Raw genomic sequence first — 26,041 nt, 5'->3', positions numbered from 1 at the left:
CCAAGCCTGAGTCCTCTGATACTGCCACATCTTCACTGAGACTCACAGAAGTTGATAAGGGCCTTATCTTTTTGTCCTTTGTGACCTACTGTCCTCTTCTTTCTCCTGTTCCTCCAAGCAGCTTATGATTCTGTTATGCCACGTGATGTCTCCTTTCAGATAAGGGCTTTGGTCACCCAAGAAGCACAATGAAGAAATTAAATAAATGACATATCTATAGAGAGAGACCCCTGCAGGCTGATAAGTCTCTCCCCTATCTCTAGCAGGTCCTCATGCAGAAAAGCTATTAAAAGTCTTTCTCTCTTGCATCCACTTGTCTTGAAACTATTTCCTGTACTTCTGTGTTTGTGGACACCTGGACTAATAACATTTTACTGCATCTCATCATGTATTCTGTAGTGGTGCTGCAATGCTGGGCTTTGTACCAAGAATAGTTCGCTGAATTCTCACTGAGTTGTTTCAGCATTTGCTCTTATGTTACGTAAGAATTTAGAGATGTTGTGAACACAAGAAACAAAATAATAGAAGTAGATAATATGTACATCATTGTGTGAGACAATAAGTGGAAATGATGCTAAAGAATGCTGAAGGCAACAGCTGGATGGCTCTTTGACTGAGCACCTGCTCCCCTGCCATCCAGTCCAGCAAGCTGCTGTGTGTATGTTTTCTAAAACATAGATTCTTTCCACAGTTACGGATAGATTGCTCTTTTCTTTCACCTCCAACTGACTTTCTTGAAACACAGCTTGAAACAATCTCGAAAGTTCAGTGCTAGAATGGATCCTACACGCCATCTGCAGTCTCTGACCACACCTACTGACTGTCTACCACAGTTCTGTCTAAACAAGCTCCAGTTCATCTGTAGTTTGTACATTCAGTCTGGGATGCTGGTTTCCAGAGTTTATTTTCTGCAATAAGCATCTTTGGAAAAGCACGTTGGTCTAATAGTTATTTACCTCACTATTCTGAAAACGAGCTTTGGGCTTCTAAGTGACACAGATGAAAAATGTTAATGTAGATGACCAAACAAGACATGAGAGGAGGAGGATGAAATGAGTATTAGCTGACTACACTGGGGATGAAGTGTGTGCAGCATCAGCTTGGGATGGTGTCTCCTGTGGAGAACTTCATAAGACAATGAGTTTTTCTGGCTTTTCTCCCAACGGCTGTAGTTGCATCAGAACAAATTAAGCAAAAACAAATGATGTCCCCAGGTGGAGTGTCTCAGTCACTGCCACCCCAAGGAGGAGCTCAGGTGAGACAATGCCTCATTTACCATTGCACAGGGAACAACAAATACGTGATTTTCCAAAGTCAACACCAGTGATTCGCAGCAGGGCCCCAGAGTGCTGTCATCCCTGCCCAAGAGGGGCTGAACGCTGCTGAGCTCCTTCAAAGACCATGAGAATTGCAGCTACTTTGTTTCTTTCCAGATGAGCCCTTCAGGCTGAAGGTAGTTAAAACCCAAACTTTTAATCAGATCCACTGAGATATCCACGAAGTTGTCCAAATGAATCTCAAAATAACTTCAGGGACAAGAAGAAAACTTAGATATGTCTTCAGAATATCAGTCTTTCTTACCACCCTCACCTTCTTTCTTGTCTTAACTACTGGAGTTCTAGTTAATCTTTTCCAGGGCCTGTAGCCTAATTTTCAGTTTGTCTATCTTTTTTTATTTTCACTTGCTGTTCTCAGGTGATATACTTCCATCCTTTTATTCATGAATTCCCATTTTATATTTGTCCTTTCTCTCTCTAGTTCTAAATGAGTTTTCTTCTAGTAACTCCATTTTTTTTTTCCAAATGGGAAAAGTTTGCATGTTTATGATACTATTAACTGATCCATCCAAACTTTTTTTAGCAGAGACACAGGACAATGCCTTTGGCTGGGTTAGACTATGAGTAAGTACAAAGAGGTGAAAGAAATGCCCCACCTTCAACAGATCATGAGGAATAGTTAGCTGCCAGGTTGCCTGCCCTTTTTTTGCAAAACTCTGTTTTGGTTGGTTTATGGTTCAGCATCTTTCCCAGACTGAGTTCCCAGGTATGGTTTATCAAGCCAAACAACAGAAACTTGAGGAGAGCAGCGTGCTGATTTTTCTCACCAAGGCAAATTGCTACCAGCCATCCTGCTGTTACCACCCCAGCCAGTTTCAGAAAGCTCTGAGAATGAGGATACACTGCTCCTCCTAAAGGCTAGGCCCAATTGTTTCAGTGTCTTGCCTCTGTGGGAGACAACATTTCTTGTTTACTACAGAATAGGGATCCCATACATGTTAAAAAGTCTCTGTCAAGGTGCTGTAATTTTCAGCCCTTGTCCCTGCTGTGTTATGATCATAATCAGCTGTACTGGAGTCACAAATGCATTTTCTCCAAAGATATTAGCATTTCTTTTTACATTGCCACTCTTAACATTTTCATTTGAGCAAATCTTACATTTCATCAACCACCAAAACCAATTCAAGCAATCTATCTTAAAACTGCCTTAAGTTCTCTAATCAGATAAATCACCATGATGTTTCTGAATAACACAGTAGCTTCTGCTACTGAACATACCTGCAGCAGAACATCAGTGCAGCTACGACAGCCAAAATCTTTGCTTTCTACAGCGGTAAGATAGCCTCAGAGGATCAATATCAGTGTGATTTTGCATGCAAAGAAGATCTGCAATCTTTCTTACCCTCTTTATTCTCTTTTACCAGTGGCTACGTAGTTCATATTGCTTGAACATTGCTTTCAGCCTGCTGAAGAGCTTTGTGTCATCTGGGCTGAGAGCGCCATTTCCCTGGCCATTGCTGGGACTGGCTGTCCCTCTCCTCCAGGTTTCCTGCACCTCCCTCTCTGGATTGTTCCCATTTTGCCCAGATTGCTCCACATCACGCTGAGCTTCCCAGTTTCTCTTGCCTTCTTTGGAGCAGGCTGGCGATTCACAGGTGTGGATAGGCAAGTACAGCAGTGGCCCTTTTTCTGAAGACCAAGGGGAATATCCTCTGAAGTATGTTGCAATTGCTGATAGAAGCTGATATGATGTGATTCATTAACTGTAGCTGGATTCCAAGAAACTCTTTATACAATTGCGGGCTAAGGCAGGCCAGTCCCAAAGCCTTGCAGGCACGTACTGAAAAAAAAAATCACACAGTTAAGAGTGCGGGGGAGGAGAGCAGGGCTGAACTCTGCAGCAAGGCAGAATGTACAGCTCTATAACATGCTCCAGACTCAAGACATGCAAACACTAATGCCAACGTGCAGCTTTTAATAATCTATTATGAATTTGGCTGTAAGCTGATGCAATGGAAGTGCTGGGAACCTGAAAGGTGTGGACTAGAGGAGGAAGAACGGAGTCGCTTTGACATGCATATTCTCATCCTCTGCTGCTTGTTGTTTGTCTGGTTGCTGTGTGTTCTGGCACTGGGCTGCACAGCTCACTCCAGCTAGCACTCCCCTCTTCGCGGAGCCGTGTTTTGGAGGTAACGTGTGGGAGTGTGTTGAAACGTTGTGGGGAGGTGTAAGTTGCATGTTAATAAATGAGGGCTTATCTGCACACACACAGACTGAAACAACAATTTGCCTGATTTATTTCAGTGTAAGGCTGGGCACTATGGTAAAAAAAAAAAATTAGTGCATATAACTGCTGACTGTGTGGTATTGGTTACTGGATACATGCTGACTCACCTCGGTTCACCTCCAGTCCAGCAGGAGGAAAGCACCATCTGAAGATGAGGAAGTTGGAACAGACTTGTCAAAGTAGTTCCTGATAATTATTTTTGCATTGTTACTGAGGGAGCAGATTTTCTCCTGCAGTTTGGGTCAGAGAAGAGGATAAAGTAAGAAATAGCAGCAGAGCCCCTGATCTTTATTTTGTAACACAAAGATAAACTCTACATGAGTTGGTGTACTGAAATTGAATCAGCTGGTGTACTGAAATTCTCACAGAGTTTACTAGAGGGAGCAGTCTTACTCTGCAAAGCATTTGACTAAAATAGACTTCACTGTAAAGATTTGCTTCCATTTATAATCTGCCCAATTTGCTAGGTGTAATTAGAAAATAACCAGCACCTCAATTTTGCTCCTGTTACAGCTGCAGAGACAACGCATCACCAAGAGAGGCTTCAGGGTTGCTGTTTTGTTCGGTATTATACAACAGTACCTAGAATTCAAGACAGATTCAGAATTCAGTTTGATAAATGCTCTAAAAACATTCTGTGCCCTGAACTGTTTGCAGAAACTTAAACAATAAAAAGTGTAAGGAAAAGAGTTAAAATCGAAAAAAAAAAAATTAAAGTTAAGGAAGTCACTTGAGAAACTAAAGAGGATAGACCCCACTGTCATAGCTGTAATTCCAAGAAGTTAAATGACAGGTTTAAAATAGAGTAAAAATACTCAAATACAACTTTGGTAGTGTTCCAGATGTGGCCACATGTGTGACAGATAAAGAGGAATAATCACTTTCCTTCCCCTGCTGGACACATTCTTACTATTTTATCCCAGTGAGTGCTTGATCTTTGTTGCCTCTTCCTGGCTCCCGTTTCTTGCGGTCCACTGGAAGCCCAGGTTCTTTTCCCAACACAATTAGACCTAGACTGGACCAATGCATGAGGCAGTTTTGTTCCAAAATGCCAATGCCACATAGATAAAATATGATAGAAGAACATTTTGAAAGGATTCCATCTTAACCAAATCCTGTGAAAAATCCTGAGGTACCATATTTACATGTTTCTGCCAAGCAGATCCATTTTAGCAGTCAAAAATCTTGACTTTGCCTTTCTTTTCTACTCACATAAGGCTACAGATTTTTTTAATAATTTCAGTGTAAGTGGCCAGGAATAAATGTAACAATGGCAGTAAAAAAAAAAATTGGGCTCAGTTAATCTCAGTCCTATCAACTGCTGAATGGTAATTTCATCTGGGCCAGCAAGAAATATTGGGTCACCTGAACTGGTAAAAACTCCACACACAGAGATGTGTTTAAAGCTTTTATATCTGTTTTGCTTTGCCTCTAAGTGTTAGTTTGGTTTAAACTTACTTAAAGACCCACAGATTTATTTTTGTTTAGGAAGAGCAGCGATGCATTTTGTTACTTAAAATGTTGCCATACCAGGTACAAAGCAGCCCCGTCAATAACCAGCTACCTTCAATTGCTTCAAGGAAGAGAGGAGGGTGCTGCAACTCTGCCATCCTCTGAAGATGCATATTACAGCCTATTGCTTGAATTACAGAAAACCTGCAACCCCCCCCTTTCCTGGGAGGAATGGAACTGCCTGTTCTTGGTGCAGGGAGGGCAGAGGCAGCAGGGAACAGGACAGTCTTGTGTGTCATATGGCATATAAAAGGCCGGGTCCTGCAGAACAGAAGAGAGGATGGCTCTGAGATGCTGAAAGAAAACGTTGGCTCTAGGGACACCCACAGCCAGAGGGAGTCCAGACTGGGCAAGAAACAGAATCTCAGCCCAGACTGAACAGCACTCATCATCAAGAGGAAGAAGTCTCTATTTTCTTACCTTTCAACCCAGAGAAGGTATGTTGTCACTGAAGCAAACAGCTCCAAATGAAAGGAAGGGAAACCTCTATTTCTTCTCTGCTTCTTCGCTCTGTTGTGTTTAGTAGAATCCACTTAAGATCTCAGCATTTGGAGTGAGGGGAGCCCCAGCTGGTCCTCAGTGACTCAGTCCACAGTCATATACTAACCCATTACTCCTGTTTTCAGTGAAGACCTTCTACTTGCATAGAGTGTCAAGGAAGATTTACAGCCAGACTGCTTAGAACTGCTGTTGGGGAGGTCTTACAGCAGCAAAACATGGAGACAGGAGTTAACAATGGCTTTATAACTGCAGGAAACTGTGTCTAGCAGTAGTATTTTTTTACTTGCTTTTGCAGGATCACTATTCTATGTTCTCTAAAGAGGTCCTTCTTGGTCTTCACTGACTGCCCATTATTTTTTGGTCTTGGTGTTTATGGTAGTTTCTTTCTAGCTTGCTAATTTTGCTGACTTATGCTCTGAGAAAGAGAGATTAAATTCCTAGTTTTGCACCTGAGGTAATGTAATTGTGAATATTTTCATATTCACCTGAGTCCCCAGACATTTTGAATGCTGCTGAGATACTGAATCACAAGGAAACCTTGGGGCAAAAAAAAAGAGCAAAGGTCTGTAGGCTTTAAGCAGATTCATCTCCTCTATTGTATTGATTATTTTTTCTGGAGTCTTTTTGAAACATCTTTTTCCAGGAAAATCCCCATCTCCACTAATAGCTTTCCCACCAATTTCACATTCCTTCTACTAGTCTTTGATGACATTTCATGTAATTTTCCAGTTCGTTTCACATTTAAATATTGCTGGGATTTTTAAATAAGCAGAAGTTTTCAAGCAATCTCTGATTTTATTTTTGTTTTACAGCAAATTGTAGAAAGAGTTGGAATTATTCCTTGTAGTTAATACTGTATTCATTGATGAACATGTGAGCAATGAACTCTCTTCAGCCATGACCAGTATATATAATTTATTTTTGTATGTCTCTCTACATTCTTATCATTCCTAGATTTTTCAGCTTAAATAGCTTTGTATCACTCCTCATTCCTAGGAAATTTCTGTTCTTCCTGTGAAAAGCAAGATTTCAGTCTCCAAGTCCAGAATATTAGCATTGTGTTTTCCTTAAAAAACTGTTACAGAGTATGGAGGTTGCCATGAACATCTTTGGTTTTGAGAACGGAAGTTTGTTTACTTTAACTCTGATGCCATAGGTCCGAGCCTGGCATAAAGATGTAAGCAGCCAAAATGTCAGCCCTAATTTCGGGATCCTCATGTCTAATCACTGAAACCCTCTTTCTGTATGAACCTTATGGCAGATCCACTGTGGAGAAGGGAAAACCCAGTCAGAGGACACCTCAAATTCCCACTATTTGGAGTCAGGCTGTAGCACAGGAGCTCCAGCTTACTCTGGTTGTCCTTGCACATCTCTGACACAGATGTAGGGGACTGCAGAAGTGCTGTGAATAGAGAATTGACAGGTCTGCCTGGGAGTGGAAGCATAAGGAACAGCAGCAGCTTCTGTGAGACTTAGGAGCTGATGGTCTTCAAGACCCAGACGCCTTTGTCTGCAGCTTTTAGGATACTCAGAACAGGAGGGGGAGTCCAGTGAAAACTTTCAAAAGCAGGACAGCTCAGTTAGACTAATCAGTGTCAACTCCTAAAGAGCACCTAATGCATGTTCAAAACCAGCACATGGTCACAAACCCAAGAACAACTCAGAAGTGATGAAGACCCAACAGTTGAGAGTCTTTGTCACCAATGCCGTGGCAAAGAATCCTAGGGAGATTGTTTGGGCACAAGAACCTTGGTGGCTGTGAGAATATGGGTCTGAGAGTGTGCTGAACGTGGCTAAGTGAAATCAGGTTTGGAGTTTGGGTTGGTTTTTTTTTTCAATAAAATCACCTTCCTCCTCACCCAATAAGCTTTACCACACTGGTTCTACAGTAATGTAACATTATTTCCTACATGCAATTAATTGCCAGGCATCAAACTCAGCTGTTTCCTTTCTGTTTCTCTCCTGCAGATGCCATGTGAAGGCTGCATGGAGAGAGACAATGTGAGCACTGGTGCAGCCATGGAGTTCCTCCTGCTCGGCTTCTCCGAGCTGCTCCGTCTGCGGGTCCTGCTCTTCCTTTTCTTTCTCGTTGTTCATTTGGTCACGCTGGCAGGGAATATGATGATCTTCATGGCGGTGGTTATGGAGCCCTCACGTCCTCCCATGCTGCTCTTCCTCTGCCAACTCTCTGCCATCGAGCTCTGCTACACTTTAGTCATCGTCCCCAAGGCGCTCGTCAGCCTGGTGGTGGCGGACGGCAGCAGCATCTCCTTCCTGGGCTGTGCCGCACAGATGCACCTCTTCGTGGCCCTCGGGGGGGCCGAGTGCTTCCTGCTGGCAGCGATGTCCTACGACCGCTACGTGGCCATCTGCCAGCCCCTGCGCTACGCGGCCGTGATGAGCGAGGGGCTGTGCCTCCGGCTGGCCCTCGCCTGCGCCCTGGGAGCCTTCGCCGTGGCCCTGGCCTTGACGGTGGCCGTGTTCCGCCTGCCTTTCTGCCAGCCGCGCCGCATCGACCACTTCTTCTGCGACGTCCCTGCAGTGCTGCACCTGGCCTGCACGCAGAGCTACGCCCCCGAGCTGCCTCTGCTGGCCGCCTGCGTGCTCCTCCTGCTGCTCCCCTTCCTCCTAATCCTGGCCTCCTACGTCTGCATCGCTGCGGATTTGTTACGCATCACCTCCCCCGCGGGAAGGGGCAAGGCCTTCTGCACCTGCATTTCACACCTGGCCATCACCTTACTGCACTACGGATGTGCCACCTTCATTTACATTCGCCCTAAGTCCAGTTACTCACCCGCTCGAGACAAGGTGGTGTCTCTGGTCTACACCAACATTACCCCATTAATGTATCCCCTCATTTATAGCCTGAGGAACAAGGAAATCAGAGGGATGCTCAGGAAAATGCTGAGGAGGAAGAAAATAGCCCAGGTGAACTGGGATACTATCAGAGTTGTGATGTGTGTGTGTGGTAAATTTTAGTAGAATAAACACATGCTTGTTGCAAAACAGCCCCATAACGAGATCACCATAGACTTTGCTAAGGCAGATATCCAGGCAGGATTCTACATGCATCACTACATTTATGAGGAAAAGATATCTCTGTTCAGAAAAATCCCCAACATAACACTTGATCTAAAGGAAAATGCTTAAGTGAGTTGTGAGGATGAAGAGCTTTGATCAATCACTGGTTTTGCTTCTGTGATCACATACATATTTAGGCTTACATTCATAGTCATCCCAGCACACTCAGAAGATCAACACAAACATTTTAAAAACTAATAAACCAATATTAAAGGATTGGTTTCATTATTTTTTCTGTCAAGATGACAGTAGAAATTGGGTAGTCAGTACTAATTTTACACTGGTAAGTTCAGCAGCACAATAAATCTGTAGGGGCTTAAAGGAAGGTTAGAAGAAGAAAGTCCATGGCTATTTAGCTGTGGTTTTCTCCAAATTTAGCAGAAGGCTGCCCTCTGGCATCCCATGACAAATGGAAAGATTGTTAGTGTAAACTCATCTAACCTTGAATTATTCTAGATATTGAAAGTTAAAATGCCATCAGTCTGACAACAGTATGACTTTCCTATGCGTGTTTTGCAGGAAGCAAAACATATTTCCTTTTATAAGGAGATGCTTTAGGTTTGGGTTGTTCCTATGGCAACACAAAGGCTAAGATACTTGTCCTATCATGTGACTTTTACCAGGAAAGACTGCATCATATAAATATGAATGCCTGTGGAGTGTTGAGATCTATAACTGTAAAAGTAATAATACTGCTGCCACAGTTATTGCAATTTCTTCAGCAAAACCAGTGAGAGTTACAGCACAGGCTGGACTGCAGCAGGCATAAGAGTCTGAAAGGTGCAAAGCAGTGTTATTGTATGAGTTTCTTATGTGTAGGAGGAACAGGGTGATTCAGACAAATTAGGATAGATCAATTTTGGCTAGGAAGAGGGGGGGAAAGAACCAACTTCATTGTTTTTTTTAATACTTCCCTCCCCCTTGTATCTTTAAAGGCCATAGAGACCCTATGATTCAGAACCCACTTCTTACATAGAAAATTGGTGAGAAAAAATTAAAATGTTTGCTTCTGTTCCTCTGTCTAATCCAAAGGATTTTCAGCACCCCAGCTGCCTTTAGCTCTCTCTCTGGGCAGATCGAGAGAGCAGAGTGGTATTTACTTTCTCTCTGGGCTGCAATCATTAAAAATTATGGTAAGTGGATTTGACAAATGTAAGAAATTGGCACTGTCATTGAGGAAGTTAACTTGGAGCCTTCTGACAAAAGAGAAATGTGGAATTTAAAACTGACATTAAAAGCTGTCTTCAAGTTCACAGTTCTAGCCTGCCTAATACATTAACACAGAATATTGGCTCTCATGTCAATGAATACCTAATTACTCTGTGGGCAAACATTTAGCGGCATTATTTAAAAATTATCAAAGTTGCAGTGAACATTTTAATCACCTGCCAGCTCTTCCAAAAGTAAGAAGGGGAGGGTTTCAATGAAAGAACACTGAGTACTAATAGAGAAGTACTTCAGAATTACATTAGATAAGTGCTTTGAATCAAATACTATTAAGTAACTGTAATGAGCACAGGAAAAATAGGAAGCATAAATTCTAAATCCTGTCAAGTCAAATCAAGCTTTTAAGTTAATCCTGCTGCAAGCAGTTGACTGGACTTGAGATGGCCAGAGGTCCTTCCTGAGATTAGCAGGATTTTGCATCAGAGGTTTCTAACCTGCCTTCTAGGAGGTGTTGATATGTCCAAATGCCCGGCAACAAAACTGAAGGACAGAAAGACGCTGAGGTTCACAGTACTGTTCAAAGCCTTGGTAGAGGCCCTCACATATTTCTGGCAGCTGTGGGCATGGGATAGCAGAGAGATAACTGTTATCTGCTGCCAGCTATGGGAAGACAGCAGGGCTGTCCCCTGAGCTAGGACATTCCTCGTGAACCACTGCAGAACAGAGGCACCTGGGCAGACCTCTCCTCACTACAGGGATACAGATGATGCTTTTGGAAGGGAAGACATGACTGAAACAGCAGCCAGGTTAGACTCCCAGCTCTTTCATTCTGTGATACGTTTGGGAAGCATAACAAGCAGTGGAAGCTTTCTTAGAAGACACTTTCTCTACCCAATGTCCTTGCAGATGAACCGAGTGAGGAGATATCCAGAGCCCAAGACCATCCTCACCGGTATTCCCACACCCACTAGTGCAAAAGTAGCCCCATCAGTATTCCCACACCCATTCACAGAACCCTTTCCCCCATACCAGCTGTGTTAAGCACTGTACAGACCTGCAGAGAGGGCTCAGGGATAAGAGTGGGAAGAGGGGTAGCTTATGATGTAAGAGCAGCAGCAATGTATAAGAGATATCAGACCCACTTCCTTTCTAAAATGTTATCTTTTCATTGTCTGGACCTGCCTGAGGTCCCTTTTCCACTCAACAAGTGGCTGTTTCAGACCCGTTGACTCAGCACACTATGTGCTGAGAGCTGTAGAGTGCTCAAGTGAAGTAAGGCAGAACCATCCATGAAGTAGGCATGAGCACAGAATAATAATTTAAAAAGATAATTTTTAAGTTCTTTTCAGAACTTCATAGGGAAAGCAGGATCCAGTGAGGCAGTGCAGATTTTGACAAGTGCACTTTCCACCTCCAGCTGAAGATGGGTATGGAAAAGATCTTTCCATGGGTGTTGTAGTTTTTTGGGTTGGGTAGGGACTCAAGACTCCCCAGTGAATGAGTACAGCTGGGTACCTGCATTTCACAAATGGTCCTGTCCTTTCTTGGAAGAAGAATGCTTGCATTCCCAAATTTGCAGAGACCTGTGATCTGGAAAACACAGATGTCATGAAGTTTTCCAGTGAAACCAATTAGGACATCACTAAGAATCACTTCATGGTTTACACAGCCGTAAAAACAGAGTATTCACCCTTGCAATTAATTTCGTAAAGGCAGCCCTGAGCAAGCACTGTGTGAGAACACAGATCTTATCAATGGTGGGGCACCAGAGCCCAGTCTGTAAGAGTTCAACCTGTAAGATCACATCAGTGGTGTCCACATTCTCGAAAATGAAGAGAGTTTGGAGGATGATGGCACAGACTTTGGGCAGCATTCAGGACACTCAAGGTCCAGCACCTTGAATGGTAAATTCCACTCCAGGAGATACTTCAAGGTGGTTCCTTGAGAGCTACTACCAGTACCAGTGATACTGGGAGGATACAAGGGAAACCTCCCTTTCAGTACAGCGAGAAACCAGTGAAAAATGCTTTTTTTTAAAAGAAAAAATATTTTTTTGCACACTATTATGCTTTGCTGGCAATCCAGGTAAGACATTTTGTAAAAGTTGTTCCTATAAATAATCAATCTCCTAAAAGAATTAAATGGCACTTGCATTACCAAAAAAAAAAAAAAAAAGAATCCTTATTTTCCTAGGAGTATAAATACAAAAAGTTTATTTAGGGGATTTGTTTCTATTATGGGTAAGGAAAGTTGAAAAATTGGCAAAAGTCCAGTTTTAAGAGCTTGGAAGAGACTGCAGTGTATTTATCTCCCCTTGAACAAAGTCATGTTATCACGTCCTGCCTGTTTTGGCTTACATGGAAAGTGAGTCCACCAGCCTTTCTTTCTTTCAAATCCCTAAAAGCTTAGAAAACCTGCAAATAATCCTATATTTACCCAGATAGGGGTTTTTTTTTGGTCATTTGAGCTGAAGCAGAAAGGTGACATTAATACAGCTATTTACAACAATGGAGTTGTAAAATGAACTAGATGTGGACTTAGTAGTAAACGTAGAAAACAGATGTTATTATCATGAGGGTGAAAAGTTGTCAAAGATTTGCTTTATTGAGAAAAGGCCTCTGCTTCCATGTTAATTATGCCAAAGGATTAACATTTACTGTGCTTTCCTATTTACATTCTTTACTATAATCAAGGCTAGAATACTACAGGATTTTCTCTTGCAGATAATTATAGATAGAAGACTTACTAAAGAAGAGAAATGAGTCCTTCCTGAATTTCTTTTTTACTATTATATGAAATTATGTATCCAGCATACAAAATTTGATAGGTTCCTATATGATATAAAACAAATACAGTCCACACCCCCTAAACAAGCTAATGAGAAAGAGATATACTTAAATATTCTGCTATTTCTCCACAGAATTAGACATTTCTACAAGCTTTTTTATTTATCAACTCGGTTGTTGCACAGGCCTTAAGTTTCCTTTAATGGATTGTTTTAGGAAGCAACCAGGAACATAGGACAAAAACTAATCAGGAGACCAAAGTGGAGCTGAAGAATGAGGTGAAGCTCCTGCCAGCTGGTTGGTTTCAGAATTAGTTTCGCCTTGCCCTCTAAGCACCTCCACATCAAAAAGCTGACTGAAGGTGTTATTAATAGTTCCAGTACTGTATCCCTAACCTAAAGCTCTTGGCTCTAAAGATCCTATTGTGCTCAGTTGTTTTCCAAGCAAGTCCAGAAAAAAGTGAGAATAAGAAGGTTGATACCCACCCAGTGTGTACCCTTGGTTTCACCTGCATAAGTGCAAGAATATGAGACAGTCTGGTTTTACAAATTGGCATGTAAAGATGGGAGACCGTCTGGTTCTACAAATTGCCATGTAAAGTTGAGGGAAGACCTGATGGCTCAGCAGCATATGGCCTCTAGCCTAGTCACTGCTGAAAATCAGGTCTCCTAAAATCTGCGTTGTGTTTCATTGTGGTTTCGGTGTACAGTTGCTCTCAGCATTCATTTTAGTTTTCATGTTTTGATTTAATTAAAGAGTTCAAGTTTCAAAAAATCAAGTGGGAGGCTGAACTGGGAATAGAGTTGGCAGTGAGTCGGGAAGATGTTAACACGTTCAATGCCCTCTTTCCACCTGCAAGGTGCCTGTTTCAAAAACTTTCTCCTGACGTCCACCTTGAAACCTCTCAGAGAGAATACTGCTTGCTAACACAGTGACCAGTGCAAACTATTTCTGCACTGGACAACAACTCTTCAGCATCAGGATCAAGCTACAACAGCAACAATTACGGGCAAGCTTATTGTGTTTAGATTGTGGAGGCAACTGTAATTTGTTAAGAAGAGGACCATAAAAACACCTCAAATAAACAGATTAGAAACAGACAAAAAAGCTTTAAAACATCTGTTACAAAGCCCCATAAAATAAATGATTTATTAACTTACACATTCACCTGTAAGAGTAGAAAAAATAAATTTAAAATCACACTACCTAAGTGACTAGTGATACGGCTTTTTATTGTATTTTAGTAAAGCTTTTTCAATGTCAGTGAGATATTTCCATGCTTGAACATAATTAATCCAAGAGTGAGGAAAAATGGCTAGAAAATATAAACAAATTACAAATTACAGAGAGGTATGTGTTTGCCAGGCAGAGGTTACTATTGCTATATTTCGAGCTCTGATTCAACTGCTAAAAATATTATAATCTTACTTTTCTATAATGTAGTGGAATAAGTCCTCAGCATCTCTACTAGAAATCAAATTTATCTGTGTCAGATTTTATGTTTATCACACATACGCTGTTGTGTTAGTAATGCTCAAGGAGAAATTGAAGTCTTTTGTAAAACCTTAATGCCACCAAGATGAATAAATATCTTTAAAGGTGCCCAGGAAGAACGTGCTCCCAAGGAGAAGCGTTAAGTGTAGAACTGCACTTTTTGGATTTCTAAGTATATAATGTGCTGCAATAGCATAGTAGAAAGTAACTAAGTCTTGTGACCCAGATTTGTACCACTTAGGGAAGTTTTATGATTAGGAGAATGAATCAGATTCTATTATGACTTGGTTTTCATTGCTCTCCTCTTGTCTATACAAAAAGTCACACTCAGCATAAGCAAAGCCCTGCTTGGCTCCTCTCCTGGAACCGGCTGGGACCTCTGGGGCTCCACAGCCACCGGACCACGAGGGGGAGCAGAGCTGGGACAACACGGCAAGGGAATTATCTCAGGTAATTCCTGCGGAAAAGCAAGGCCCTCCCCCTCATTTGCAGGATGGTGTAATAACTTAGCTCAGTCCTGTTTTGCAAGCCAAATAAGAGCATGGCAGACCATGGCAGGGTAAGCTTATCCAGAGACAAAAGCCAGAAAGTCTGCAGTTCAGGCAGCAGTGCAAATATGCTTCTCTGTCTGTGTCCAGCCAGGGCATCAGTAGGTAGAGAAACACCAATTAATGTGTTGCTGATGATCAAGTAAGTGGAATTTTTTTCAGGAATACTGAATTTCTTCTAGTTTATGTACTGTATGACAACTCTGTTAGGTGGAAGATATATTTGGGAAGCTACCCTCCTGTTTTGACTGGACTCCAAGTAAGGAACTGTCTACATTCCTGGTGGAAGAAGATGTGATTGCTCATCTACCAGTGATGAACTAACTGAATGAGCAAAAGATTAATGTGGGGAGGGATGATGGGAGGTCTTTAGCCCAAATACCTTCTCACTGCAGGGTTAGCACCAAAACTGTGTCAGGTTGCTCAGGGCCTTTCAAGTAAAGCTTGTACATCTCCAAGGGTGTTTATCTCTGCATATGTGAGGAAGAACAAGGGAGTGTCCCCTGCTTCTTCTGTGTATGAAAACTCAGATCTACACCTTGTCTCTATCAGCTTCATTCCCTTGCCCTTGTTATTCTTCTCAAGGGAGAAAGATAACCAGCTCAACTACTTGTGCAGTCAGGTCCTCAGGTCTCTAACATAGGGGTGGCTGCTTTGTGATCCAGAGGAGCTACTTGTGCTCCTTCACAGGAGTTTAAAATATCTTTTTAAAATAAAATCTGAGTTTCTGAATGAAAAATGTCCATATACAAAACTAATTTAACAGCTTAAACCACTAAATGGTAGGAGTCTATTTTATGCAGAAAACCAGTCTGAAGTCAGCTGTTTGAAATATTCTAAGATAATTGCTGGTGGTGTAGAGCCAGAAAACCTTCTAGGATAAAAATGAAAACACTAGAATATTTAACTGTGGTCATGCAGGTGAAAATAAGGGACAGAAAGCACAAATTCTCTACAGGGAATAAGACATTGAAACAGAGCATCTCTTATGGTCTACAGAGCTGTCATAGATTATTCCTAGAGTTACAGAGATAGTGGATAAAAGGAGTGAATCAGAGACCAGAGAACAAGAGCAAGTTCCTCCTTTAACTGAAGCGGGGCTTGTTGCAAGATGCATTTGAGGCCTTTGGAAGACCTATACATCTGTGTTACTATAATACCTTGCTGAAAGCCAGTTCAGGATGCACAGATTCAATTTATCAGTACCAAAGGGAAAATTTTGGAAGTAATATCAAGTGAGAAACTCCAGAGATCATTTCTGGGTTCTGCTTCATTCATCATCTGTAAGGACATTTAACAGCACAATGATGAAACTCATTAAAAATCTGAGGAGCAGCAAACACAGTATACAATTTGTAAGAATCATATGAGACAGTTCTGTCTGAACTGCAGTTCAAAAGAAGCACGTCCCAACTCAGCCATGGGAGTGCCCTTTGACTTTCCCAACAGCACATCAAAACAAGACCTGGTGCACAGCCTTCCTCCTCACTTTCCTCACCACAAGCCCACACAGCTGTAGGAGGAAAGCCCAGGTGTGTTGTGTGGTGATATTTTCCAGCTGGATACCTAATCACAGTAATACTCAAAACAGGATACTGGGAAATGGAAGGTAAAAATGTGCCTTGCAATTCAGAAATACTCAGAGAGACAAGAAAGACAGGATGAGATTCAGCCCAAAGACATGCTGAGAGTGAGCTGAAAAGAAGCAGTTATCTTCTTAAAACCAAAATGTATGCCAGAGACAGGATGCTTACTGGAAAACCATGAGAGTGAGAGGCTGTGGAGATGTAAATTATAGAATATGATTGTAAACAAAACATAAAAAGATTTTTTAAATTAAGTTCTTTCAGTTTTGTTTATTTGTTGTTTTTAGGGATTTGTTTGTTTTAGTTGTTTGTTGTTCGTGTTTTTGTTTGTGGTTTTTTTTTTTTTTTTGCTAGAGAGTCAGGGAATTAGTCTTGCCCAACAATTTCCAAAGACAAAACCCGAACTTGTGATGCACAAACAGAATAACACTGCCAATGAAATACTCAGCAGAGTCGTATGAAAATGCATGTGTGGTACTCCACTGGCTACAGTTTCTGTGTATATTCCCTCTTCTTCCCTTTGGATCTGCATTTTGGTGCAGAGGACACATAGGAAAGCAATCCAACAGAGCTTTTACAGATATCAACAAAGTTCTAGGCATTTGGTGTTTTTACATCTGTGTCCTCCCACATGTTTATAGATTTTCTTCAGATCCTGATCCTGCTGTAACATTAAATCATATTTTGTTTCACTATCAGTGCACACACATTCTGATTGCGAGTTACACTAGGTGGTCTCCAACCTGAAAAACCACAAAGCAATACATATGATTTCTGACCACCATTATCTGGAAAACCCCTGTTGCTTGATCTCCATCTGCCAACATTACAAGGGGGAGAAAAAAAAAAGTAATTTTTTTTTAGACCATGTTCTCCAGTAAGCCTTAGTAAATTGCTTCCTGCCTGCTCCTTAGATCAAATGTTCTGAGTATCTGCACACCACTGAAATGAAGATGGAGCATCCCAAGTTTTGGCTTTTCACTCCAGAACTTGTCACTTCTGGGATTTTACAGATTCAAACTCTGCCTTGAGGAACCAAATATCAGGCCTCAACACTGATATTACGGATTTATTTATTTATTTATTTATTTATTTATTTATTTATTTATTTTTAGCCTGAGGAAGGACATGAGCTCCTCCTGGCCTGCCCTAGAGCCTTATCCTCCAGTTGCAAATGGTTCTTCCCCATTTCATATCTATGTAGGCCTTGCCTATGTCACCCATCACAGAGAAGTTAGCTGTGGGTCTGTCTGCCCCACTGCTACATCACATACTGAAGAAAGCACAGAACTGTACAAATGAAGACCTAATTGGACACATTCCCCCAGCGCAAACTCAAGGCATGCGTTGTAGACCAAAAAATCTTATATGACTTCTGCAATAGGAGTCATTCAAATGTGGGGCAAACAGAGGCACAAAAGTTTGAGACCCAGCACTGTGGACTGATAATGTGAACTTTAGACAGAATTAAACTGTAACAAAATTAAGGTACAACTACTCTGAATGCCGTTTACATTTGAATTAATTGCACCTATATTTTACTCCATGTGTAATGTAAAATTTAAAGCTTAGTATTGTAACCATTTGTTCTGAAATTTCTCTTGCCCATGTTCAGACATAGAACATTGGATAGATCTTGCTTTCTCAAGATGTATGGTTTGAGAATCACAGAATTCACTGAAAGATTAGATGCAAGGGCCCTCAGAGAGTCCACAGTCCCAAATGTGGCTCAGAGCAGGGCTGACTTCAGAGGTGGTTGTGTTGTTCATGGCTGTGTCCTGGCAAATCTGGAACATCTCCAAGGGTGGAGATCCCCCAGCCACTCTGTGCAACCAGACAAGGTCCTTTCTTTAGCCTTCCTTGGGGAGGAGGAAGAAGAGAGCAGGAGGAATGCAGCCATACAGCAAGTGTAAGTGTAATAATACCATCTGTATTTTACCGGGAGGGGTGTAATAGGTGTGTATGGGTGGGAGTAACATCCTTGATGATTGCCAGAAGAGACAGAACAAAGGCAAGTCCTTTCATATTTATGTCCCTCAGGAAGAAAACTAAAAGTCCCGTGAGGTCTTCCTACCCAGAGAAAGAATCCTCCTAGCTTGATTCCTCTCCCATGATTTCTTTTTTGGTGAAAAGCAGGCACTCTCCATCAATGCTGAGGAGCTAACTAAATGAAAAACAGTAATTCTGCCAGACAAAGTGGAATCGCTGTTGTTCTGTGACATACTTGGGAATGAAATGGGCCGCTGTCCCTGTGTACAGACGGATTTCCTAAACAATGGCAGTGAGAATGGCTCAGTGGTTTTAGCCCTATTATCACAGCTCACAGAATCACAGAATGGTTTGGCTTGGAAGAGACCTGGAAGATCATCTATTTCCAGCTGCCCTGCCATGGGGGTTGGAATTAGACCTCCCACTAGGCCAGATTGGTCCACGGCTCCATCCAACCTGGCCTTGGACACTTCCAGGGATGGAATAGCCACAACCTCCCCGGGCAACCTGTTCTAGTGCTTCACCACCCTGAAGAATTTCTTCCTAAAATTTCAGTTTAAAGCCATTGCCGGGGCCGGCGGGAGCGGCAAGGATGGCGAGGGCCGCCCAGGAGGTGGCAATCGGGAGCCTCTTACGGGAGTGGAGCAAAGGTGGAGGGAGGCTCCCAGGAAAAGAGGTGGCTGCCTTTAAGGTGGGTTTATTTGCCTGCCAGATGGGAAGTCTGTGACCAGCCCCTTAGAACAGGTAAAGGCAGTAAGGCTTCTCCACCCACTCGCCTTGATCTTTCATCACCTCCGTGGGCCAGGCGGGCGCTTGTGCAACGTGCGCGCCGCGCTCGGGAGCTGCGGGAGAGGCCCATGCGCTGCCCGCAGCAGCCCGGGCACAGCGGCCGGAGCCGGCGGGGGCTGCCAGCCGGGCCCCCTCTCCGGCCAGCCTGGGGCTGAGCACCTGCAGCTCAGGCATGGAGCTCTCCCTCGGGCTCCTTCTCCTCTGGGTTCTCCTTCCTCCCGAGGCGCACGGGAAAGAAGGTAAGCGTGGGACCCGCCGCCGGTCCCTCTGCCTGGAGGGCTGGGCTGGGGTGCGCAGGGAGCGGGACCTGGCCCACGAGCCTGCGGCTCCAGGGACGCCTCAGAGGGACTGGGGTGTCAGGGAAGGGCAGCCGGGGGGGGGGGACGGGGGGGACGGGGGACCAGGGCCTGGCAAACCCCATCCGAATCTCGGTGACTCAGTCAACGAGCCCAGGTATGTTCTCCCCCTCCTTCACCTCCTCCCAGCTGAAGCACAAATGCCTCGGCATATCCAGTGATCCAAGAGAATTCTGCCCCTGTTTCCCTCAAACACGGGCCTTGCAGATAACAAGTTTAAACACAAACTCAGAAAGTTTCTCCCCTCCTCTGGCAACACCCCCGCAGTTTCCTCAAGAAGCCCTCTTAAGGAGTTAACCCTTGTGAGCAAGCAGTCATTTTATCGGAGTCGTTTACCTACCCTACTCACGGAAGATGGAGCTGGGCTTTAAAATTTCCTCTTCCACCTCTTTAGGCTTCCATCTTTCCCTTCTCTGCATCGCTTACTCTCTTTTATTAGATATAGTGGGGTCTTTTTCTTCCATCTTGGTAGTTGCACAGTGGTTATGAAACATGGGAGAATGGTAACTTTTAATAGAGAGGTGAGGGGAGTGTAAATCTCTCCTGTTTCCTACCTCCTCTTGCGGTCAATTCCTGCCAGGGTCTTCTGTTTTGTACAGCAAGAGTTGCTGGGGCTTTTCCATCCCAAAGACAGTCCTCCTTCATTCTCCAGGCTCTCGATTGAGGGGACTTGGTCATAACTGGCAGTTCAGCCATGGGCTCAGCTCTGATTCTGCCAGTGCTGAGTGATCTTTTAAAGCGTCCTTGACAAGCACGTTTCTTTTACGGATCCAGCTACGCGGTGGATGCAGCTGGCAGACACTGTGCACAAGGCCAGCCTGGGTGAGAAGTAACACCGGGTGGCACCACGCAGGCTTGGGTTTCCAGAAGCGTGTGACCAGTAGCTGGCAGTAACAGTAACCTGTCTGCCAGCTTCTCCCCTATCTCAGCCATCTCATTTGGGCTGTGTCTGTGATCCACTCTTCCTTAACTTGTCTATCAGGGACACAGCTCATTTTTCCGGCGTCCTCTCTTATCTGAAGCCTTTCTTCTTTTTGGGGACATCTCCGCCCCTGTGGCTGGACGGCCACGTGAGATGCCCAGCAGCAAAGCTGTGGACCAGAGAGCCAGTAGTCCCTGAGCACTTGTATTCCTCTGCTTCTGTAGTCTTGACTAACCCAATCATCCTTTCCGTGGAGAATTCCTGTTGTGGGATTCATTTAGAGAAATACTTCTCGGCAATGAACTTTGTCCCTCCCGTGGGCACCCAGCAGCTGAAGGAGCTGCCATTGCTGACAGTGCAGAGCACGGCAGACGGGCTCTGCCAGGTTCCTGTCCTGGCCACTTCCAAGTTCCTTTTCCCTTGCTCTGCTAGAGCTTGCCATGCAGCCCCTCTCACTTCCACATTGCCGCTTCGGTCCTGAAGAGGATGGGACTGCATAGTTGTTATCTGGGTGATGGTTCTGGCAGGGCAGGCTACCTCACCCTCAGAGTTTTTGGAGCTAACCACAAGAGAATATTATCTCAAATAAAGAGATTGAGAGTAGAGGGGACATGAATGAGAAGCCTTGTCTGGACAGGAAGTCTGTGGCTAGGAAGGTTGTGCCATATGACCATATTGTGAATACTTCAAACTTGCAAAACCTGGATTCCTGCTTTTCCCTTCTCCCAATCCTGAAAGGGTGTTTCAAGAGGTGAGAACTGCAGCGCAATCCCTCTTATCTCTGATCCTGGGCCCACAGCCTGCTTCCTCATTCCACAGGACTCTTGCTGATCTGCACTTTACACTATTACTTATAGTTGGCAGGGAGTATTTGTAAAACAGTCAGATGAGGGGGAGGAAACCTGGTTATTTAAATGCCATTTAAAAATCTCCCCACTCCTACCTTTCACCCCCAAATTCTTTTCTGAGTCGTATAGAAACGACCCCTCTGACTACACCCGCAGGAATCTAAAAGAGAATCCAAAGAATTTTCCTTGTTTCCTATGTTCCCAAGCCGGGACTTCAATAGATGCACAGAAAACCAGTAGTCTGTTCTGGCAGCACCGGCAGACCCAAAGGCAGGCACGAAGCTGCACATCCCACAGTGTGTCTTATTCCAACTCCTCTGCTTTCTCAATGTTTGCCTACAAAGTGACACATTTTTTAACGTGTCTTCAGATCAAGACTTTAGGCCAAACTGTGATCGCATTTTCAAATTTCTTTGAGGACTAAAAATGAACAGACCAATGTTTTTCTCCTTTGTCACACGAGTCCAGCAGCAAGGCTGAAAGCAGCCGTGCAATTCCCCAGGAGGTGGTCCTGCTATGGCTGGAGCCATGACTCCATCTTGATGTCCCGGCCAGAAAAGTCGGAAGGTTAGGAGAGGGTTAAACGATTTCTAGGCCATCGTCAGCTGGTGGACAGTCTGAGTTAGAAGTAGGGGGCTCATCAATTTGCACAACTGATGCATGTCCTGGCTTTTGGGTACTGTGACAATGGAAAGTCCCTTCTACAACTTCACACTGCCTCTGTACTTTCCCACTGTGTTTCAAGTACTGAATAGTCCCTCCAGGCGACACTGATTGATCTTTTGTGTTGGTAATTTATTTGATTGCCTTCCTCTTCAGCCATTTAGTTTGCTGCCTTTTATTTCAAGGAAAGATGTGTTCAGCTGCTAATGCCGCGTTCCCATTTGAATAGGCTTCAGCCTCCTTCTTCCTTTTTGGGACGGTTTTAGGAAGTGATAAAATTTGTCAGGGTTGCATTGTTAGGATGTGTATAGGAGGGAGTCTCATATATTAGTAAAAACTTTTAACTGCTGACTAGCTGCCCTGTCTTGTAACTTTCCGTCCCTCCTCTAGTCACGCTTTTTCAACGTGAAAGGTTTCGAAGGATGGAGGGTCGAGAGAGGAAATGCAGGCTTTGTTTTCTTTGACGAAGCAAGGACGAAACCATTCCGTGGGCCATATGAGTTGGGTCACCGATTTATTTCTTCCCTCTCTTCTGGTTTTCAGTGGATCTTCTTGACACAAGCACTGCACAGGGTGAACTGGGCTGGCTTCCAGACCCTCCGGAAGTAGGGGTGAGTACCCACATTCAAGGAAGGGGAGCCACTGGCAGTATTAAACGATGGAAAAATATAATCTATGTTGAAATTTCACACTACTTCTGGAAACTGAGCTTCTGAGGCTCTATCCCCTTCTGGACATTTTAGGCTTTATAAGTCTCTCTCCTTTCACCTGTGCAGCCTCACCCCATGACAGCTTTTCAAGGACTGATGCCTATTGACTTCCAGCCTGTTTAAACATATCCTTGAAACATACTGTTTCCATGAAGTAATAAAGCAATGAAGAAAAATGACAAAATCAATTCATCACCCAGTTTTTCATTCTGTCACGCTGCACATAAATCTCATGTCTTTTTCTTTTCCTAGGAAAATAGGCAGAGCAAAAGTATTTCTGTCTCAGAGTCTCTCAAGAAATTAGAAACACATTTTTTAATTCACCAGCCGACTGAAGAAATAACTGTTAACTCATGGGGCAGCAATTTGCCCTTGTGGGTGGGCTGCAAGATTATCGGACTTTACACGAATCTCTGGTGTTTGGTCCACACAGCTGACAATGAGAGAGGAATTTCCCTTTGTTTTGTGACTGTAAAATTGAGTTTGATGGAAGTGGTTCAAAATGTACTCCTGAAACCACTGCAACATTGGACCCCAAAAGACAGCTGATCTCTCAGCTATTTTCGTATAAGTACAGCTATTTTGTATAAAGAATAGTTGAGCAGTCCCTCTAGTGTCACAACCTGCATCAGTGAAGGTGGTTTCCTTTGTAGCAGCAGTACTGTGGGAGTGGTGGAAGGAAGGCACGAAGAAAAGGGAATTTAGGGACTATGCTGCTGCATTAGTTAGCACATATGTCAATACACAGTTTCAGTTCCTCATCCACGCTCTTGTGTTTGTAGCAAGTCCAAGCTTTCCAATGGAGAGTCTTCGCCCTTCCTGTTCTAAAAGAGACCTGGGTTCAGCCTGTTCCTTACTCATTTCCATAACTTTCCTCTGTAATGTGCTGTGTCTGGTTTAAATCCACCCCAGCCTCCTCCTCCTCCTGGTAGCCTTGCTGGGTGAAGTAGAGCCAGACAGTGAGGTTCTTCTGTGCTGGCATAACTGCATTTGTTTCATTAGTAAAGCTGTTTTGGTTATTATTAGTAGTATTATTATACCCTGCTCAAAACAGGTGCCCTAGTGAGACATACATGTAGATCATGTTTTGCCCACTGTTCCCTTTGTTGTCTTATCAACTCTCTGTGTGGTAATTTTACCCCAATTCTAGGCTCCAGGCATGTTCAGGATGAAGTTTGCCTCTTGAAAAGATTGAAAAAAAAAACCAACTGAAAAGTGTGTTCTAAAAAAAAATCTGATAGAAAGAAAATAAAACCTTTATTACAGAACATCTGAGTGTTGCACAGTAGGTTCAGAGCAGTGTGAGGAGTTGTTAAATCCTTCTGCTTGTGCTACATTTGCTTTTTAAAATATGTATATTCAAAATATAATTGTAACTGAGAATTGTTGAAAATTATAAGGAACATGACCTGAAAGAAATCAAAATCAACAGATCAGGATATGGATGACTGATAAAACAACAGAGGATGAAGAATAGATCCATTGACTTCTCATGAGCATGCCTTTTGAGGAGATTTGTCTAATTACATCATTTCCCAATAACTGTTGGGTGGAAGTCTGACAAATTGCCACAAGCAAAAAAGGAACAATGGCTGATTCTCTTGTAATCAGAACTTTGAACAAGTGTTTCTGAAACCATTCCTTCAAAATGAAGAATTCAATAAGTTCAAAAAAGAACGGAAATGAATTCAGAACATTTTTTGACAAAAAAGAGCCAAGATTAGTACTGAATAATCTGACTAGGTTGATTAGTAACAGGCTGGAAACGTCTGAGCTGTGTTGCACACAGAGCTGAAGGGTGTATTTCATGTAAGGCTGCTACTTGTACTTAACCTCAGATGCTGGAGATCTCCCATCAGGGAGCTGGATTTGTGTCAATATACTTATCGCACAGAGGAGGAATTTGCTGTGGGGAATGTTCATGCTTTATATGGACAAGGCCCCCGAGGCACAGCCCAGAAGAGGTTGGCTGAGTCTGTGGAGGCAGAACTACACCTTTGTTTTCTCCTCACTTGTGGCCAATGACAGAGGATGAAGTGGCTTGCCAGGTGTGGTTGTTTCATGGTCAGACCATGGCTGTATCCAGGGTAGACAATGCTCCCGTTAACACACAGGCTCAGCCTGAGAACACCACTCAGTTTTGGACAGCGCTTCAGTAGTTCAGAACTTCTGCACCACATTAGCCAGCATCTTGCGTAAGCTTAAGGGTAGTCTTTGAGTGAAAGTCTCTGTACCTTAAGTAAAGTGTCTGTAGAGTTCTGTTTGTTAAAAGGTTTGTGCTAGTTTGCTTTGTAGTAGCTATTTAGAAAGGGCTTCATTAACTTTAGGCTACTTTTGGAAACTAGACTTTTAAAGAGGCAGACTGTAGTTCCTATAATCCCCTTTTATCTACCTTACCACCCACCACCTCCCTCCTCCATCATCTAACGTATTCCTTGATAATTCTTTTTTGGCTTTGAAGTTTTGCCACAGCAACACCAGGTGGGCATAGAGAGATGTATTACAGTACTAGTGGTAGATCTCCACCTTTTAACATATATTAGAGAGCCAATGATGGCCACTTTGAAGGTGTCAGGGGTACAGAATTTACTTGCTCTCACATTTCTTTAAGACTCCTCATGCTGCGCAAACAGCTTAGCTACCCTAACTGGTCTCAGATACCACCAAAACTGTTCAAAAAGAACCTCTCAAATCCAATCATTAACAAATTCACTTATCAGGCATAGTGGCACTGCTTCTTGGCAGCTTGTAAAATAACAGCATAAAATGTTATTAATCACTAATTTGCTTTCAAATATAATTGCATCGGCTGTGAACAGATAGTGATGAGGAATTATGCTTTCCTCTTGCATTTTGCATTTAATAGACAAGGCCCTAAGCCACCCCAGCCTGGCTTTGAAGTCAGCCTTGTTCTGAGCAGGGGATTGGAGTAGAGAACCAAAGATCCTTTCCCACCTAAATCTCTGAGTCTGTGTGATAATTTAGAATTGTTTGTTCATTAGAATTCGGAACCTGAATTTTTAGCCCAGGCACAAAAGGTCCTCATGATTTTATGTTTAGATTTTTTTTTCATGATTTTATGTAATATCTATTCCTATGGATTTTCTGTATCAGTTTATGTAGGCCTACAATACAACACACTGAGCAATCCAATATTTGTCTTTAATGCTGTGAATATCTCACTCCCAGCTTGTGGGCCTATCTTGAAATCTTCCTTTTATCCACATTTTCCATTTTTTGTGTATGTGAATAGTATTTGCATAATCTAGTCATATTTCCATAAGTACATGTGACTACTTAAGTTCCAAGCTATTTGTGCTGGAGAATGCTGCACCCTGAGCTTCTCAATATGACTTTCCCTCTATATTGTTGAATGAACTGTAAATTAAACACATTTTATTCTTTTTAGCTCCTACATTTTCTTGGGACATGTGCTTTCACCAGTTCTACAGCTGTTTTTGCATGTAATAGGGTCCTTTTTCATGGTGACTTCATTTTTAAATTGGATGTATATTATTTCAGGAC

The 26,041-nt window shown here is 43.0% G+C and overlaps 2 protein-coding genes and 1 long non-coding RNA gene across 3 annotated transcripts in view; 2 read left to right on the top strand and 1 right to left on the bottom strand.

The window, feature by feature from the left end:
- Nucleotides 1-3,053: 3,053 nt before the first annotated feature.
- On the bottom strand, nucleotides 3,054-4,266 carry LOC136284922 (uncharacterized). Its single transcript, XR_010719325.1, has 3 exons — nucleotides 4,056-4,266; nucleotides 3,672-3,794; nucleotides 3,054-3,117 (listed from the first exon to the last, which is right to left on the bottom strand). It is a non-coding gene; the product is annotated as an uncharacterized lncRNA (long non-coding RNA).
- Nucleotides 4,267-7,545: 3,279 nt separating this feature from the next.
- On the top strand, nucleotides 7,546-8,556 carry LOC136284905 (olfactory receptor 10AC1-like). Its single transcript, XM_066175397.1, has one exon. It carries the CDS (start codon nucleotides 7,546-7,548, stop codon nucleotides 8,554-8,556), a length of 1,011 nt encoding a protein of 336 aa, XP_066031494.1.
- Nucleotides 8,557-18,706: 10,150 nt separating this feature from the next.
- Nucleotides 18,707-26,041, top strand: part of EPHA1 (EPH receptor A1) — a 34,567-nt gene continuing 27,232 nt past the window's right edge. Inside the window, 4 exon segments of the mRNA XM_066175367.1 lie at nucleotides 18,707-18,898; nucleotides 18,900-19,068; nucleotides 19,071-19,256; nucleotides 22,350-22,417. Of these exon segments, the coding sequence (XP_066031464.1) occupies nucleotides 18,707-18,898; nucleotides 18,900-19,068; nucleotides 19,071-19,256; nucleotides 22,350-22,417 (615 nt within the window).

This window comes from Chamaea fasciata, unplaced genomic scaffold, assembly GCF_029207755.1.
Source record: "Chamaea fasciata isolate MVZ Bird 193981 ecotype frontalis unplaced genomic scaffold, bChaFas1.0.hap1 SCAF_2, whole genome shotgun sequence".
NCBI classification, from domain to species: Eukaryota; Metazoa; Chordata; class Aves; order Passeriformes; family Sylviidae; genus Chamaea; species Chamaea fasciata.
The sequence above is the reverse complement of the archived record's forward strand: the minus strand, read 5'-3'. Positions and strand labels throughout refer to the sequence as shown.

Excerpts from the sequence above, each read along its gene's own strand:
- LOC136284905 (XM_066175397.1), top strand. The coding sequence starts at position 7,546 with ATGCCATGTGAAGGCTGCATGGAGAGAGACAATGTGAGCACTGGTGCA.